A 17999-nucleotide genomic window follows, 5' to 3' on the forward strand; every position below is an offset into this window, starting at 1 on the left:
AATTGAAGTCCAGCCCTCATTCGGATACACGTCATCAAGAGTAAAACAAGATAACAGCTACTTCTGTTTCGTGGCGATTTTAGCAACACTAAAGAGTTTTTGCTCTTTGCTCCCCCTACAGGTTGGAAGCATAATTGTCCATTACCACTGTCGTAAATAATTTAGCCTACTGCAACAAAGCGTGCTCCCATTTTCTGTTCTTCGTCTCCTATGAAAGGAAACCCTTCCTTTTCTTTGCAGGCTTTGCCATGATGACAATTGTAAAGCTGCATGAACGCTAGGTAATGGTATCTTTCTTTTATATGTACTTGCCGAGTATACTCCACCCACAGCCTGCAGGATGCTCCACTGCCGTAAAGCAAGTTTTTGTAGTTTTCACTCGAACTACAGGACCGCGACCCGACGGTTGGAAACTTCTTTAGTGCGGCTGCAAAGCGAATCTGAAAGTGCCTTTCACCCTGTTTCGAGTGGATGAACGACTGAAGCGTGTTTGGAAACGTTATTTTAACGTAAAAAAAACCCTTTGGTGTTGCTTTAAACTAATTTAGTTCAACTAATTAGGTTTATTTTGTGACCAGAAACCAAAAAAGGAAAGAAGACTGTTACGTTTCGTGATTAAGGTTTTTTTTAATTTTATTTAACGGCATCATTTAGAAAGAGTTTAATTAAAACACTGAAAGGTTTAACCATTACAGGACGTCCCGAGAAAAACATCGGAGGCCTCATTTATAAAACGACGAGTAGAAACTGTCCTCAATTTGACCTTACAATCACTTCTCAAAGTGTGATTCATAGCGCGTACGACTCTTTTCACTTCTAAACGAAGCCTAATTAAATGTCATTGTCACAGAATTAATACATGAATTTACAATACATGATCCTCAAATTACCGCACATTTATCAAAACAAAGATGCACTAAGATCTGGAAATGAAACCGAGGTATTAGAATGAAGTTTAAACACGAGAGTTTCATTTACTCACGACGACAGAAATGCAGCAAATAATCAAATTCTGCTGATGTCCACGATCAGTTGATGTATTCACTCTGAAAACTCTGCAGATATCATGCTGTAGATTTTAAATGTTATTTAATATAAAGATTTTATGACATCTGTTATCTTCTGTGACCGCGGGATCAGAAACCGGTAAGATGTCGCCTTTCGGTCTTACTAACCGTCTCATTCTAGTAGTTCATAATAAAAACTCCAGACTAAAGAAAATCATCTATAAAGGACCCCCCTACAAACAGCACCGGTGACATTTATTGGTCTGTGCTGCCATCTGGAGGTCACCACCGGGAAAACGATGACGTCAAACTGCAATTTAGCTGCTTTAACTGGTTAAAGGGATAGTTGAAAATTCTGTCATCATTTACTCACTCTCATGTCGTTATTAAAGGAATAATCCATTTTCTTGAAAGAAAAATCCAGATAATTTACTCACCACCATGTCATCCAAAATGTTGATGTCTTTCTTTGTTCAGTCGAGAAGAAATTATGTTTTTTGAGGAAAACATTGCAGGAATTTTCTAATTTTAATGGACTTTAATAGACACCAACAACCAACACTCAACTCAACACGCAACAGTTTTTTTTCAACAGAGTTTCAAAGCACTATAAACGATCCCAAACGAGGCATAAGGGTCTTATCTAGCAAAATGATTGTCATTCCCGACAACAAAAACAACAAATATACACTCCCAAAGCACAACTTCTCGTCCAGATCCGGTCGTGATGTGCCAGCGCGACCCCACGCAATACATCATGACGTCACAGAGGACGAACGCGAAACTTCGCCTCAGTGTTTACAAGTGTTGAGAAAGAGGACCGTTCCTACGGTGTTGTATGTCAACTGATACTAATTAATGTCTTTGTGTCAGTTTATTGTTTACAATGGTCCGCAAATGTGCGTTTTATATATGTAACACGTGACCTCCCTACGTCACTACGCATTTACGTTAGGTCGCGCTGGACCGGATCTAGACAAAAAGTTGTGGTTTAAAAGAGCATATTTTTAATTTTTCTTGTCAAAAATGACAATCGTTTCGCTAGATAAGACCCTTATGCCTCGTTTGGGATCGTTTATAGACCTTTGAAACTCTGTTGAAAAAAACTGTTACATGTTGAGTTAAGTGTTAAGTGTTGGTGTCTATTAAAGTCCATTAAAATGAGAAAAATCCTGCAATGTTTTCCTCAAAAAAAACATAATTTCTTCTCGACTGAACAAAGAAAAACATCAACATTTTGGATGACATGGTGGTGAGTAAATTATCTGGATTTTTCTTTTAAGAAAATTGAACATTCCTTTAACCTGTATACATTTCTTTATTTGGAGAACTACCTCTTTAATTAATTGGTTATATTTGCTCAATAATGACTAATGCTGCACGTGTACTATTGAGAGAGAGAGAGAGAGATGTAGAAAATGAGTCAAAAACCAACAACTCAAATAGAAAAGTAGATTTGTGTCGACTCATCTCTAAAGCTCTTGGTTGTGTGCGATGGCAAATATTTCAACATGTGTGTGAAGAAACTTTCAAGAATAAAGAAAGAAGAGTAGACCAGGTACAAGTTAAGCAACTTTGTTTTTTTTATAATCATACATAAGACCGCTTGAATATAGTACAAAGGGTTTGTCCATTACTGCCCTTCAGCGACATTTTAATTTACACAAAGTCCTGATCTTACAACCTGTTGATAAAGATCCCAAATATCTGTCTGTCGTTCTGCTTACATCATCATCATCATCATCATCATCACATGTCCTGGAACCAAACGAGGAGTGTGAATGTGAACCGGACGGGAAGCCGAGGGGAAAGTTGGACGAGGGAGAGATAGAGAGAGAGAGAGAATTAAAGAGTAAAATCAGGTGTGGCCTGAAATGTTTGCAGGAGCTCTGTAGATGTTTGTCACCCTACAACACAAACCGTCCGCCACAGCACGACTTCCGCTTTCAAATGGACCCATTTCTTGAAGGCTTGTGCCAAATGAAGTACCACAGTTGAAAGAAAAACTACAGTTCCTGTGTACTACGTCATACGAACACGTGAACCGGCGCCCGATGTCGTTCTGATTGTAGACACATCCACAAACGATACCCTGTCTAGAATATTGAAGTATGAAGAGCTACTCCCCCTCCCATCTCAACCCTACATCATCATTTGTACTAACATCGTCGTCGTCATCATCGTCAACTACTTTGGCATGGAAGCACTGATATCCATTGACTACCACTTCCACTGCAGGTTGACTTAAATGTACTCAAAATACCATTAGGAAAAAAGTAGTGAGTTCTAAACTTCCTTTATTAAAAAAATATAAATATGTACATAAATTCTATTTCAGCTATTAAAATGGGGTCACACAAAGTAAACACCTGAAGCCTGTTTCATGGACTCCCTCCGTAAGCCACGCCCACAGGAACCCTAAAGAACCGTGCGTCCGTTCGAAACCACCGCGATCGATCGCACAGAGAGAGAGAGAAAGAGAGAGTGAGTGAGAGAGAGAGAGACCGGCGTGGACCGAAAGCGTCTCGTGTTTGGATTGCTTTAGAGAGTTGTGAGAGTCGTTCACGCACCTGCGTCTGGCCCGCATGTGATCTCTGACTGTCCAGCTGCTCTGGGACCAGCCGAGCAGCTCGCGGCGTCCACGTGCACCGTCGTCCCACCGATGGGAAACGCTCGAGTGAAAATGAAGCGAAACAAAACAGAGCGACAGAATTTCCTAAGCGATGGACGGTGGTGTCCAGGAACATTAAAACCACACTTCCAGTTCTGTGACGTCACGTGACACACCTTTGCTTCAAAAAGTGCAGAACTGCTACATTATTGGTTACAGACATCTATGTTCTATAAAAAAACAAAACAAAGAGAAAGAAAAACAAAAACGCCTTTGGTACAATAAATTATCAAAAAGGAAAAATAAAACTCGTGTAAAATTCACAGCATAATAATAATAATAATAATAATAATAACAATAATAAAAATGAAGTGAAAAACCAACGAAGCAACACAAAAGTTTGAGGGTGAAAATAAAAGCACACGGCGCGCCGCAGGAGCAACGAGATCAAGCAGAAATTAAGAGGGGGAGCAGGAGGGACACACGGACGAGAGACCACATGTGCCCACTGGTGGATTATTAGGATTCCAATTTTTTTCCAAGTTAAAAAAGGCCTCAAATCACCATTCCGTTTCGTTTCCGACAGTGTTCCTGTGTGGCGATGAATTAACGGTGTTCACACTCAAAAATACATGAAAGCTTTTCTCACTTTGAGATGAAGAAACGTCCAGCTCATCTTTATTCAGTCTGTAATGATAAGGCCATATTAAAGAAGCACTGTCACGCACGCACGCACGCCCTGCGCCCCTAGACCACAACCGCAGGGTCTCATTGCACTCTGGAAACGCTCTGCTTAAAGCACACGATTGCACAACATGAAAAAACAGATGAACAAGAGGAACTCGAGAGATCGGGAGTCTCCATCACCTTCAAATCTTCCAGAGGAACTCGGCGGCGTGAAGGTGAACGAGCATCGAAAACCATCTGAGATCGAAAGAACAGAAGAAAACCAAAGCAAACGTTTGAGAGAAAGCCTCGTGTTAAACATCCGCGGACGGTGATGTCGTGGCTCCCGGCAGCCAATCGGAGATCGGCTCTCGTCTCGTTCCAGCAGCTTTAATGGCGACGCGAGCGTTCTCAGGCTAGTCAGGAGCTCGCCACAGAGCTCGGCTGCACGCACATGGCCGCCATGGGCGACTCCTCGCGCTCCATGCCCGGTCTCAGGCCCACGTGAGTCTCGGCTATGTAGTGGCCCGGCCCGGAGTTCGTGCTCGCGGGATACGAGGGGTGACCCGGCGCGCCCGTCTCCTGCCGCGGGTTGGAGAAGGCACCCAATCCCAAAGTCATGCTGCCGTTGTGCCCGAAGCCCAGCCCGTGCGGCAGCGGGCGGCTCTGGTAGGCGTGGTGATGGTTCCCCGTGGAGGAGGACGACGTGGACGAAGACGAGGCAGAGGAAGACAGCGAGGTCATGGACAGGTGGCCGTGCGTCACCTCCATTGAGTCCTGCGTGGAGGCGCTGTGCGATGGCGAGTAGAGTCGGGGGCGGGGACGGGCGGGGCCCTGCGGGTGCTGATGGAGGTGATGGTGGTGGTGATGATGATGATGATGGGACGAGTGAGGGTGCAGAGCCTTGGGTTGGTGGGGCGGCACGTGGAAGGTGGTCTCCTGGACGGGGTGCGTCTCTCCCGCGGCCTGCTGAAGTCCATCTCCTCCGACCCAGCCCAGCGTGGGCACGAACGCTTGTCTCGCCTGTCGCACAAAACAAACACAGGAGAACGCATTACACACATTTTCTCATAGTTTGCTAGACTTCTCAAATTTTCTTGTATTCCGTCACTTCACTGTATACACATTTCCTGATTTTAACACACTCAATCTTGTCAAGACACTTGATCCCTTCTCTTAATACAAAAAAAAAAAACATACTTTAGATGTACGCAAGAAAGTTTGCAATAGAAGGCGGCAACTATTGTGATGTTTGTGTGGTCACGTGACAGGTGTGGAAGTGTAACAGTTTGGTTGGCACCTGTGGGCAGAGGTTGTGACAGTCGATGCCCACTGCAGCACTGAAATGCCCTCCGCTGTGCCGGTGCTGATGGGTCGGATCAGATCGGGCTCGGCCACTCGTGCTGGTTCCAGAAGAACCTCCTGCAATCGCACGATATTCATCAGTCAGTGACGGACTACACCCTTTGTGGATTGCTAACGAATCTTTGACCGACCCCTATGGTTATACCTGAACTGGAGGAGGTGCTGGATGTGGTTCCAGATGACTGCGACTGTTCCAGTGCCGGACTCGTGGATACACTGCTGCTGGTGTTCGTACCCTCGTCCGCAGTTTTCTTGAAGAAACTGTGCTGCAGCGCGTAATATGGCTGGATGCGAGTCTTGGGGTCGTAGTCCAGCATCCGCAAGATCAGGTCTTTGAACTTAAGATAGTCGGCGACAGCGTGGCCCGACTCGCCGGCTCTACGCCCACCCGGACCACCTGCTTCCACGCCCAAGATATTGTGCAGCTTACGAGAGCCTGCGGGTTTATACTGCACACAGCAAAGGACGAACCGTCAATATCAGCAAACGAAACAAGATTAACCTACACGTTACATAAGACACGAGATCATACGACACACACCCTTTTGCCATCTTTGGTCTTCTTTGCACACCACGTGCTATCAGTCATCTTCTCAAAGAACTTCCTGGCCTTAGGTGCCTGTTCCAGAATATGACTGGGAGGGACCCCCAAAACTTCCACAATTTTGTTCATTTGATCGACCTGCAAATAAAAATAGATGGAAAAAAGGAACAATTTGCTCAACTAATGCTACATTAAAGGGCAAAATCCCTAATGTCAGGAGTCTTTGTGTGTGTGAATGTGTATGTACCAGTGCAATCTGTTGAAAAATATATGAAGCTCATGTTTATGAAGCAATCGTGACACATGCACACAAGTGCATGAATGTGCATTAAAAAACCCAACTGCTTTTGCAATCAGACAGAATCCAAACGACACTTGGACTAACGTGTAATAATAGGTAACTTTCATGATGTCGGATCAATATTGCATCAGACACAAAACAAACGCACACCAGGCCTGGCTAGAAAACAAAGGAAGAAAGGCGCTGGTTGGCACCTGTTGGACGAGAGGAAAGAGATATACCTCATTAGCTCCACTGAACAGAGGCTCTCCAGTGTGCATCTCCACCAAGATGCAGCCCAGAGACCACATGTCTATGGCCAGATCATAAGGCATTCCCAGTAGAACCTCGGGCGAGCGATAAAACCGACTCTGGATGTACTGGTATATCTACAAAACAGAATTGCATCATGTTAATGTTAGCGAACACTGCTGCTTATAGACACGAACATCAACAACAAACCAAGATTTTTTGGTGACAGTGCAATTTAACTACAAAAAAGCACAGACAGTTTATTCCTGACTCACCCGCTGTCCGAGCTGACAGGAGCTGCCGAAGTCGACAATCTTGATAGCGGATCTCTTGGGGTTACAGAGCAGGATGTTCTCAGGTTTGAGGTCACAGTGGATGATGCTCAGTTCAGGGGTGGCCAAGAAGAGCAGCGCCGTGCAAAGCTGCTGAGCAAACTTACGCGTCAGGTTCAAAGACACGCCGCGGAAATTTGTGTTCCTCAGCAGATCGTACAGGTTATAGGACAACATCTCGAAGACCAGACACAAGTGATTCCGGAACATGAAATGGCGTTTGAGATGAACTAGAGGAGAGAGAAAAAGACCAACATGACATAACAGCACATCAAAATATCAGAGTTTCCTAAGTGTGCCACTGAACACCACTGATGTCACACTGACATCCTGAAGGATAAATGCTGTCATTCAGCAGAAGAGAAAATCCCAAGACAACAACCTGACAAAGAGTCAAAGGAGTAATGTCAAACTGTATATAAATGTGTTTTCTTGAGTGTTTTCTCTGTATTCAGTACTGAAGTGCTACTAGATCTACAGTAGATGCGCCTGCTCACCCTGGATAAGAGTTAGAGATAACATTCAATCTTGATCTAAAGCACTTGGCATAGAGAGGGCAGACGCCTACAAAATACATTTATTAAAACAACTTGGTTGTACTAACAAAGTTCAAAGACATTACCGATGTAGTACTTCATCTCAGTGTCGTGTTTGTTCATGAGCTCCAGCAGTCGGACTTCGATCTGAGCTTGATTGAGAAAAGCCTTTTTATTCTTGATGATCTTAATGGCGACCCACTCCTGCTCCACGCGGTCGTACGCTTTCACCACCTGTCGCAGAGAGACTAACAATCAGCGCGAGCACACCTTCACCAGTAAAACCACGCTTCTCTAGTACTGAGAGACTAACCTGACCGAACGAGCCTTTGCCTATTAGAGAGTCGATCTCATATCTGTCCATCCATTTCTCTCCGTTTTTAACGATGTAGTCAAAGTTGTCGTCGTCGTAACCGTCGTTGTAAAGTTTTCTCTCCTTCTTGTTACTCGAGTCCTCCCCTTGACCCTGTTGGTGACGACGCTTCTTTTTTGCATAGTAAACCTAGAAACAAACAGCGTTATCGACTGTCATGGATCTACTTTGATGAAAGCTTTAGCAGCCAATAAATATAATGAGCAATTTACATAATTCAAGAATTCAGTCAGGATTAGGCCTTTTATAAATGTAATTACTGGTGCTCATCTTCAGACAAAACAATTATATTTTTAAGATATTTAAGGGCTAGCCTTAGGCCTTATTTGTGAGACTGGGGGTTTAACTTGTAAATAAGCTATAAATTCAACCCGGTCTATGTTATGCCCGATGCTTAATATATACAATTCGCCCAGCTGTCCGAGAGATGAGCCAAACGCTACAAAGATTGCATCTGTGAGCCACAGTAAAGGTTAGCATGTACAGTAACGTGAACTGCGCACCTCATTGATGTGTTTGTAGGTTTTGATCAGTTCAATGGAGAGTTTCCGTAAAGGTGCTGTCGCCGGATCTCTGAAACACTGAGGCATTCGCCTCTGTAACATCACCATATCAGCGGTTACCTGCAACACACAGAAGACAGAGCGGTGAGGCCCGATCGCACGGCACACTCCCACGACCCTCGGCGAGCACGTGCATACCTGGGTGGAGTTGGGTTGGGGGGCCTGCGAGGCGTATGGCAGCGCGGCGCCCGTTTGGTCAGCGCCCTGCGGGTGACCATCGCCGAACGGCGGGTGAGATTGGGGCGTCTGCGCATCCATCTGCACGCCGGCCGAATGGAAAGAAAACGAGGGAGCCAGCCGGACAGATGAGGGTTTGCATGCTGAGGTCTCTCCTCCTAGAACACACACAAACAGACACGACTTGAGCCGAGACAGAGACGGACGGCTTCGTCCAATAAACGGCCAGAATAAAGGCACGGGACGGCTGGGAAAACACAATGTCTTTGCTTGTCATTGAGGCTCCCATTCTGTCCCTCGTTTTAATAGACGAAATAACGCACGAGGTGTGCGGCGGGGAAACGAGAGCCCCGATCGGGTTACAGAAAATCCAAAAAAGCTCTGTCCAAAATGGCAGATCACAGACGTGCTTTTGTGTCACAAGACGAACATGTGTTGAAGTCTCTCAGACACGCACGACCATTGATTGTGTACACACACACACACACGTATATGCAGGTCTGATGAGAGCTGATGTGTGTTTGTGACTCAGCATTAGGATCACACACACGCACACTGAACTCGGTCAGACAACGACAAGAACACAAACTAAGAGTCTTTTCTCTTCCGTCGACGTTATTACACAACTGATGCAAATATTGAATGAATGGATTATTTCTCTCCAAGAGCGCTAAAAAGCATCAAATCATAAGAGAATAAAAGGTTCAGAGAGTGATTGGTGTTTGGAAATGTGAGCGTCTGCAGCGGGTGGAAATTCTGCAGATCATTAAGTCGTCATTTATCAGCCTCTCTCACCAGCAAACACAATGCAGCACATTCACACTGGTAACCAGCGCTCACAACCCCAGCAACAGCGCCTCATTACCATAGCCTACCACCAGGAAGATGATACGCCATTGGCCAGAGAGCTAAAGCGCCAGCCAATCCGGAAAGGCTATGCAAATAACCCACTTCTGTTGCTAGGGCAAAGCTCAGAGGTTTGGTCCAATAGGAAAACGGGTAAGAGGCATGAAATTGAATTGCACTTTGACACATTTCCCAGCACAGTTTAACAGCACAGTATTTGCTGACAGAAAAGCTCTCGGGTGAGGAACCGGGAATCGGTTGGTCTGAGAGAGGACCTGCGACCCTGGAGACACCCGACCCGCGCCTGTGATTTATTTCAACATTTATAAACACTAAAGCCATTTATTGGTGGTAACACGCACACGTGTGTCTTTTGTGTACACGCATAAACACAGAGGGAACACCCGGATATTTCCCACACACTGTCCGCTTTTTCTCCTGCTCGCATTGACTTCCACTAAAGTAAAGGGACAATCGGTCTCAGCGGCTCAATCTCTGCCCAAAAACGCACGATTACACCCTGTGAATAGACAACAGCGCTCACCTGTATGCATCGTCTTCTGACAGATCTCATATCATTCTGACAGGGGAGTCCATCTGCAAACCACAGCTCACTGCAAGAAAACAAACTCACAATTAGAAACTAATCACACAATGACATAGTCACGCGAGTAGTTAGATTTACCTGAACTGACTAGCGAGTGGTTTCCAGGTGAGAACAGCCCTGATGTTTCAGCAGGGTCTTGCAGTATTAGATGTTTGAGTTTATCTTCAACTTGCACAACCATTGGTGAAGATCTGTCATGAAATGAATTCACAGACCACAGAGTCATCTAAGAGTTTTGACGAACGAAGCTTAATGTTTATGTGAAACTTGTAGCGACTGAGATTTCATCGTCCACACATTCGCTGACTGGACGAAACTAACGTTACGCGAATAATTCAATGAGATGATCGATTCGTTTAGGGATCCACAGATCCAAACAGTGACAGCTGAGTAAACATCTCAACCAGGAGTCACTGTAAACAATCACACGGAGCGTATTAACTAAACGAAAAGTGTCACAAACCTCACTGACATGAAGCAGAAACTGCGCTTCAGGTGCTCTTAGCAAAACATCTCTACATGTGCGTTATATGACAGAGACTAACTATAGGTTAACCTACGGAGCTCCGACACTAGTCAAGGTTGTTGGTAGTCCGTCAACTTTTCCTGTCTTGTTGGACTGATTCAGCGTGTGAATCACTCTTCTCTGCAGCTCTGATTCCGTAGATCTCACCCACAAACATGAGGAGAATCAAAGCTGTCAAAACACTAGCAACATTAGCACAACTTGCTAACGAAACAACAGCGTCGATGAAGTAAGAAACACCAACAAACAACACGGAGTGACAGTCGCGCGGTCGGTCACTGGAAGCGGCGATGTTGAGAATCAAATGAATGAACGGTGAAAGGTTCACCCAGAGCCGCCGATACCGAAGCTAGTTGACCGTTAGCAGCGCGGGCCTCTAAACGATGAACGTAACGAACGAACCCTACACAAACAAACAAACGCTCGCGTTAAACCGCTGACCCTCTGACGGACCACATAGCACCTCAAATCGTGCCCGAATCAGAGAGGGGAATGCGCGGGTTCGAATGGCCGGGGTGTATCTGTGTGGGATCCGTAAAAGCGGCTAACCGTTAGCCGCAGCGCTAGCCGTCATCACTCACCGTGTCGCGCGCGCCTCTTTCTGGCGAGAGCGATAAAAATCCTTTAGAATAAATCCACGCTTTTCTCGAGAATTCCCTTCCAAATGGCGTCTGATCGAAGCCTTCGCCGCTCGGATCCGCTTCCACAGAACCGTAGAGAAATGAAGAGCGCCTCTCGGTGAGCGTCGGCGCGCTCCGCAGCGCAGCAGTCCCGCCGTCCGTCCGTCACTCACTCATCCTGCGCGCGCGCCGCGGCCGCTGGACAAAATGGCGCGCGCGCTCCAAACCCGCGCGCAGGAGCGGCCCGACGCACTGACGCACTAAACTCAACGCGCAGCGTTTCCGATCATCAATACGACGCGGGACCGATCGATTATCGATTTATAATGCGTTATCGATGTCACGCGAGCCAGCCACCAATCTTATGAAGAAAGAAAAAGTCGGAAACAAAATGGAAGCCGAGTGAGAACGTTTCCATGACGACTGTCAATCACACGCCGAGGTTCCCGGATGTCCTCATGACGCAGGAACGGTTAAAGAAGTTGTCATGGAAACCGCCAATCATTTTAACCTTTCAATGGGCGTGGCGAAATCAAGTCAAAGATATTCGCGCATCCAGTGAAGACGTTTCTCGTTCAATTAAAAAAGGATATTCATTGAAACGAATTGATTTTAAACTGTTTGTTTAAACTGTGTTTCACTTATTTTGGCATTGCTCTTTTCTTTAATTTAGAAAATGTTTGGTTTGGTTTTACAAAGGTCGCCTCCAAATAAGAGGAAAAATATTTTATTATCAACTTTATTTTAATTTATGAAAATGTTATATTCATACATGCAAATATCGTAAAGATAAACCTTTGTTTTTGGTTCTTGAAAAAGCAATTAAAATGTATATGAAGAGCATTTTATTCTCAAGTAATAAGAAGGCAACTAAAACTTGTGTAATATGTGAATCTTTTAATATATTTGTGTAGCGCTCGATCCCCCCTCCTGGCTTTATGCATGTTTATGTCTACCTTGTTCATCTGTAAATCTTTTAAATACATTTAATATAATAAACAAAGCTATTAAATCTTTTACTCTTAACACAAATAAACAAACAAGCAAGCAAACAAACAAAAGCGTATGTGTAACGTATAACAACAACATTCATGATACAAATGCAATAACTATAACATAAATCTTGAATAAAATTAATCCGATTTAAATACCACTTTGAATAATGTGATGTTTAAAAAGACAAGAGAGCGCAAAACACGCCCATGGAGATGACGTAAGCGTTCACGTGATTTCGATACAGGAAGTTATTCAAGACTGAAGATGAGCGTTTCTCTCGATGTTAGATTGAAACGAGCGAATAAAGTTTATCATGAAGGGGTGAGTTTACTTTAAACTGTGATGATAAAGTGTAATAAACACACAGAAGTTATAATCCTGCAGTGACTGAGTATATATGTGTGTGTGTGTTGCAGGAGGTTCTGTCTGGTGTTGTGATCATCAGCAGTAAAGATGCTCTTCAGCATCAGGGTATTTCTCTCAGTATGGAGGGCTTGGTGAACCTACAGCTGAGCTCCAAGAGTGTCGGAGTGTTTGAGGCCTTTTATAATTCTGTCAAGGCAAGAAAAACACAAACACAACTACACTGTGCCAACATAAATGTTATGTACCAGGAGAAGGGGGCAAGAGATTTGTCATTGCACATTAACAAAAAAAATCCCTCATCTCTTCTGTCAAGCCCATTCAGTTAGTGTCCACTAACATCGAGGTGGTGAAACCAGGAAAAGTGCCAGCAGGTCGAACTGAAATCCCCTTTGAGTTTCCACTGCAGGCCAAAGGCAACAGAGTCTTGTATGAGACTTATCATGGGGTTTTTGTCAACATACAGGTAACATAAATACACACTCAGTATCATTGCTGACATCATAAGAGCTCGGATGATGTGGTGTTATTTATTTGTTTTATATTGTGGGCCTCTGAAGTTTTTGTTGTTTTGTGTTCAGTACACACTTCGCTGTGATATGAGACGCTCGCTGCTCGCCAAAGACTTGAGCAAGACTTGTGAATTTATGGTGCACTGTCTGGTCAGTCTGTTTATCACGCATACAGTATTTATCTCATTTATATTATATGAAAGATGTTCATGAAATCAATTTGATTGTCCAGCCACAGAAGTCAAAGGTGCAGCTGAACCCGGTGGACTTTACCATCACACCAGACACGCTGCACAACGTCAGAGAGGTACAGCAGAAATCTCAAACCATCTCATCTCATCTCTGTAGATCATCTCAGTCATGAACGTAATGATTTGTGTCCTGCAGAGAACCGCCTTACCAAAGTTTCTGATCAGGGGTCACCTGGACGCCACCAGCTGTGTGATCACCCAACCCCTGACGGGTGAACTGATGGTAGAGAGTTCAGAGGTCGCCATCAAGAGCATTGAGCTACAGCTGGTCAGAGTGGAGACCTGTGGTGAGTTTACAGCAAATCAAATCGCCTCAATTGTGCTGATGTCACTTGATGTCACCTTTAAAAAAACGCATTATGAACCAATCTGAGAGGTGCAGAAGCGGCCCGGTCCATGTGAGACCGCTGACAGTGTTCATGTGTGTTAAGGTTGTGCGGAGGGATACGCCAGAGACGCCACTGAAATACAAAACATCCAGATCGCTGAAGGTGATGTTTGTCACGGTCTCTCCATCCCCATTTATATGGTCTTTCCTCGACTCTTCACCTGCCCAACTCTCGAAACCACCAATTTTAAAGTCGGTAAGCAAGCGTTTATTGCACAACATGTTTTTTTTTATATGAGTCAAGGGACACAGACATGTCTTGGGGCGGCAGTGGCCCACGCAGGCCGTCCACAAACCGGAAGGTCGGCGGCCCAATCCCCGGCTCCACCGGACCAAGTGCCGAGGTGTCCCCGAGCAAGACATCTAACCTCAGATGCTGGATGGCGCTTTGCATGGCTGACACCGCCGTCGGTGTATGAATGTGTGCGTGAATGTGAGGCAAACTTGTAAAGCCATATGTCTGTTAAAAGCGCTATATAAATGCAGTCCATTTACCATGTCTATGCAGTTATGCTTTAACGTAGTGCTGGGCGATATACTGTCTGGTGCAAACTGTAAACCGGTTTGATTTACACACATGGTATACAGGTAGGAGTGGAATGGTTGTTGTTTTTTTGGTCTCCAGATGCGTTTGCGCCTCCTCTTTCACATCAGTGCCAAAACAGTAGACCAATCAAAGAACCCATTGGGGGCGGGGCAAGCATTACAAGGTTTTGTTTACGGTAGCACAGTGTAGTCACACCTCTGTCTAGTTTGCAAAAATGAATGAATCGCTGATATTATGGGTTTGTATTGGCTACTTTCTCTTAATTATTTATTCCAAGCTATCCATTTCTTTTTTTATTAAAATTGTAGTTTTTTTTAAACAAATTGTGATGTGGTCTACAAAAGTACATTCAGGGGTGGTTTCCCAGACAGGGATTAGCTTAAACCAGGACTAGAGTTTAGTTTAATTAGGAAATATAACTAGTTTTAAAAAACATGCCTTACTAAAAACATACCTTGTATGCATTTTGAGGCAAAACAACAGCCACTGATGTATTTTAAGATATGTCAGTGCAAGTTGTTTTCAGTTTGGACAGCTCTTACATTTATTTTAGTCTAGGACTAGTCTAATCCCTGTCCGGGAAACTGCCCCTCAAACATTTAAGTTGTATTTACTAAAAACAGCTTACACAACGTATCGTAACATATATCAGTGCCATTGTTTTTTAAAAAATCCAACTCATCTCTATATTTATCTGTATGTAATGTGTAAGCACATCAGTATTATGCATGAAAAGAATTGTCATTGCCTTTATTCATTTCTTTGTTTATTGTTTTTTTGTCTTTTAGAGTTTGAGGTGAATATCGTGATTGTTCTTCACGACGATCATTTGATAACAGAAAACTTTCCTCTGAAGTTGGTCAGAGTTTGAGTCGGAGGGATAATCATGGATTTATTTCAAGAAATATTTTTCTTCTTCTCCTGTCAATATAAAGAACAGTTGTAAAAATGCTTTTTGTCTTTCAATGTTTTCTTGTAGTCCTGTGGTGTAAAGACACATTTACACAAGAGACGGTTCTCGGATTAAATATTTTTTAATTAAGTAAAATGTGCAGCCAAAATGCAATAAAATAGTAAAAGCTGAAGAGTAAAATGTTTGTCCTAAAAGTGTTAAAGAAACTTTATTACATTAGAAAATAATTCTAACAATCACTAAATGGTCCACAAGGTTTTATGACAACTACAAATAATCTTAACAACAGAATAAGCACTGTGGGGCTTTATAAAGATCAGAGCATACAGAATGTGTGTGAAAGTTTTTTTTGGAAATTAAGATGAATAAAATGAAACATACATTGGTCCCACACTATAAAGGTTTTAGCGTAAAGAAGGACAGTGTGCTCGGCTCAGTTAAATGTGGCCGCAGACGCTTGACTCTTGCGATGTCTGCCGGGCAGCACGGGAAAATCTTCTGGTAACAGCGCATGTTCTCGACACGTGGGACATGTGCTCTGTTCCTTCAGCCATGACTTTATACACTGAACAGACACACAATCAATCAATCAACACCTTACTGAACAATCTAATAATGTCAAGTTAAAGAAAACTTTCTGACCTGTCTGTGAAAACTGTGGCGACACTCCAGCACAGAAACATCTTCAGCGCTCATGTCCTCATGACAGATGATACACGGATCCTCCATGTTGAGCTGGCGGAAAAACATTTCGTTATCTTAACACATTTATAACAGCATACACTGTTAGTCATGTCATGAATTTGATTGATTAGTAAATTAACCGCATCAGATACTGAACTACAAGTAAAGAAGACATAAAGAGAAAAAAGTCAAAGTATTAACAGAGAGTGCAATGCGAGGGTAAGCGCAAGGTTTCGTTCAGCTTCTCTACTCTGAGCTTAAACACAATATATTGATTGTACAGATAATGTCAGGTTTAATTGTTATTGTGACCAGCAATTTTAAAGGGATTGATCTTTCCCTATTAAGTTGACAGGATTTGGTTTTGTGCATTGTGTGGCTGCTGACTTTTGTCTGTTTATGTCATCATCTAGTTAAACATGTTCCTGAAACCCCTTATGGTGCGTTCACACCAGACACAAATAAAGCGTTAAGCACGAGTTAAATCAAGGCAAAGACGCAGTAGACAACCATGCAGCACAATTCGCATGAATAACACAACATGAATTGAGCGTTTTGAAAAATGTGAACTTTGCTGGATATTCACACCACGTTAACCAATCAGGAGCTTGATCTAGTAGTGACGTGATTACGATGTAGTGAGCTGAGGCAGAAATACGAAGAAACAATGGAGGACAAAATCATCGTCGCTGTATGTGGACACCCGGAGCTGTACGACACATCTTCATACTTTTATACAAACGGGAATACAAAGGATCTTGCTTGGAAGAGAGTGAGTGAGGAGATCGGACAATCTGGTTAGTTGTAAAAACGCTCTTTACTCAATTTGAGCTATATATAAACATATTGAGACTAAAGCTGGCAAATTGAGCGTATTCACATTTGAATTTCACGCATGAATGAAGAGATCCAAGCATCCAATTAGGCGTGATTTATTCGATTCGTTTGCGTCTGGTGTGAACGCACAGTTAGAAACTGATCCAACGGAAAGACGATCTCTGTCAACGCAGATCAGTGATGGGATGAACTACATTCATTTTCTGTAGTAATGGCACTGAATGACAGCGGTACATAATGCCCCACACATACACATGATGACGTGTGACAATGCAAAACTCTTACAGCCAGCGCAGTGTTGCGATGTTTTTCTGACATGTTCTTCCACACGTGTGTCAGCGGGGGCGCTCCAGTCCACCTGCCCAGGTCATCAGATGAAGTCAAACCCTGAGCAGAGTCCCTCTCGTCTCTAAGCGTCATCTCCTGCATGACAACAAACCCGGTTATACATTTACACAGTAATAAAATCAAAACATGACCACAGGCCCGTTCACGCACCCGCACGTTTTCCTGATGGTCCAGGATCAGCTGTGCGACTCTGTTGACGACATCATCATAGGTCAATGCGTTGAGAGTGCCTCCGTTAGCCGAACGCACCTCCTGGATGAATTTACTTAACACCATCCTAGAGAGAAACACACAAACAAATTCACTGCAACAGTCATCGGCATTTGATTATTATGAAGTCAAGTCAGAGTAAACGCACTTGTTATAATGAGGAAACATCACGTTAAGACGCTCCAGCATCCTGTCGTACACAGTGACGTGCTGCTGGGATTCCTCGGGACGTCTCTCTGGGGGCTGCGGCGTGTTGCGGCCGGTGGGTGTGGGGGTTCGGGTGGGCTGCAGTGACCCGTGACGGCCGTGGAGGTGTGTGTTGTTGGACCCAGACTGCTGAAAGGCCGCAGGAGCCGTCGCCTGCAGAAAGATAAACAAACAAACAAACAAACAGTCAATCAATCATGTGACCAATGCCACTAATGCAGAAACATTGAATCATCAAACACACTCATCTTTATTCAACTGTACTGAATCGCTTCACAGAATCTGTATAGACATGAAACATGACCATACATGCACAAGTGCAACCGAGCTCATTACTTTAATAATAACTAACCTCTGGAGCTAAAGTGCTATAACTGTTTTAATCCTTGTATTGTAATCTATAACCGAGTTCATACTGCATGTTTTTCCTAAAGCATG

The 17999-nt window shown here is 43.8% G+C and overlaps 3 protein-coding genes across 4 annotated transcripts in view; 1 reads left to right on the forward strand and 2 right to left on the reverse strand.

Annotated features, from left to right (window-relative positions):
• Positions 1–2566: 2566 nt before the first annotated feature.
• Positions 2567–11736, reverse strand: dyrk1aa (dual-specificity tyrosine-(Y)-phosphorylation regulated kinase 1A, a). 2 transcript variants are annotated; one of them, XM_055207307.2, is made up of 13 exons: positions 11267–11736; positions 10238–10350; positions 10097–10166; positions 8668–8864; positions 8470–8589; positions 7907–8095; positions 7680–7827; positions 7001–7287; positions 6716–6862; positions 6191–6331; positions 5795–6098; positions 5585–5706; positions 2567–5307 (listed from the first exon to the last, which is right to left on the reverse strand). In XM_055207307.2, the coding sequence occupies exons 3-13, from the start codon at positions 10104–10106 to the stop codon at positions 4705–4707; spliced, it is 2268 nt and encodes a 755-aa protein (XP_055063282.2). In that variant the 5' UTR covers positions 10107–10166; positions 10238–10350; positions 11267–11736; the 3' UTR covers positions 2567–4704. The 2 variants fall into 2 exon arrangements, with proteins under 2 accessions (XP_055063282.2, XP_055063283.2); XM_055207308.2 differs by lacking the exon at positions 10238–10350.
• Positions 11737–12474: 738 nt separating this feature from the next.
• Positions 12475–15314, forward strand: vps26c (VPS26 endosomal protein sorting factor C). Its single transcript, XM_055207310.2, has 8 exons — positions 12475–12622; positions 12718–12861; positions 12981–13130; positions 13246–13326; positions 13409–13483; positions 13564–13714; positions 13859–14011; positions 15151–15314. The coding sequence occupies exons 1-8, from the start codon at positions 12566–12568 to the stop codon at positions 15231–15233; spliced, it is 894 nt and encodes a 297-aa protein (XP_055063285.1). The 5' UTR covers positions 12475–12565; the 3' UTR covers positions 15234–15314.
• Positions 15315–15377: 63 nt separating this feature from the next.
• Positions 15378–17999, reverse strand: part of ttc3 (tetratricopeptide repeat domain 3) — a 28244-nt gene continuing 25622 nt past the window's right edge. The window contains 5 exon segments of the mRNA XM_073874644.1: positions 15378–15840; positions 15918–16010; positions 17082–17219; positions 17295–17421; positions 17503–17714. Coding sequence (XP_073730745.1) covers positions 15709–15840; positions 15918–16010; positions 17082–17219; positions 17295–17421; positions 17503–17714 — 702 coding nt within the window. The 3' untranslated portion in view covers positions 15378–15708.

The sequence above is a fragment of the Misgurnus anguillicaudatus genome, chromosome 12 (assembly GCF_027580225.2).
Source record: "Misgurnus anguillicaudatus chromosome 12, ASM2758022v2, whole genome shotgun sequence".
Classification (NCBI taxonomy): Eukaryota; Metazoa; Chordata; class Actinopteri; order Cypriniformes; family Cobitidae; genus Misgurnus; species Misgurnus anguillicaudatus.

Bases quoted from the DNA above. Each gene is read 5' to 3' on its own strand.
- dyrk1aa (XM_055207308.2), bottom strand. The intron at 6,863-7,000 runs GTGAGTCAGGAA...TCTGTTTTGTAG, and splicing joins CCTGTCAGCTCGGACAGCGG to ATATACCAGTACATCCAGAG. The intron at 6,099-6,190 runs GTGTGTGTCGTA...TGCTGTGTGCAG, and splicing joins AGACCAAAGATGGCAAAAGG to TATAAACCCGCAGGCTCTCG.
- vps26c (XM_055207310.2), top strand. From the start codon at position 12,566: ATGAGCGTTTCTCTCGATGTTAGATTGAAACGAGCGAATAAAGTTTAT. The intron at 12,623-12,717 runs GTGAGTTTACTT...TGTGTGTTGCAG, and splicing joins ATAAAGTTTATCATGAAGGG to GAGGTTCTGTCTGGTGTTGT. The intron at 13,715-13,858 runs GTGAGTTTACAG...ATGTGTGTTAAG, and splicing joins GGTCAGAGTGGAGACCTGTG to GTTGTGCGGAGGGATACGCC.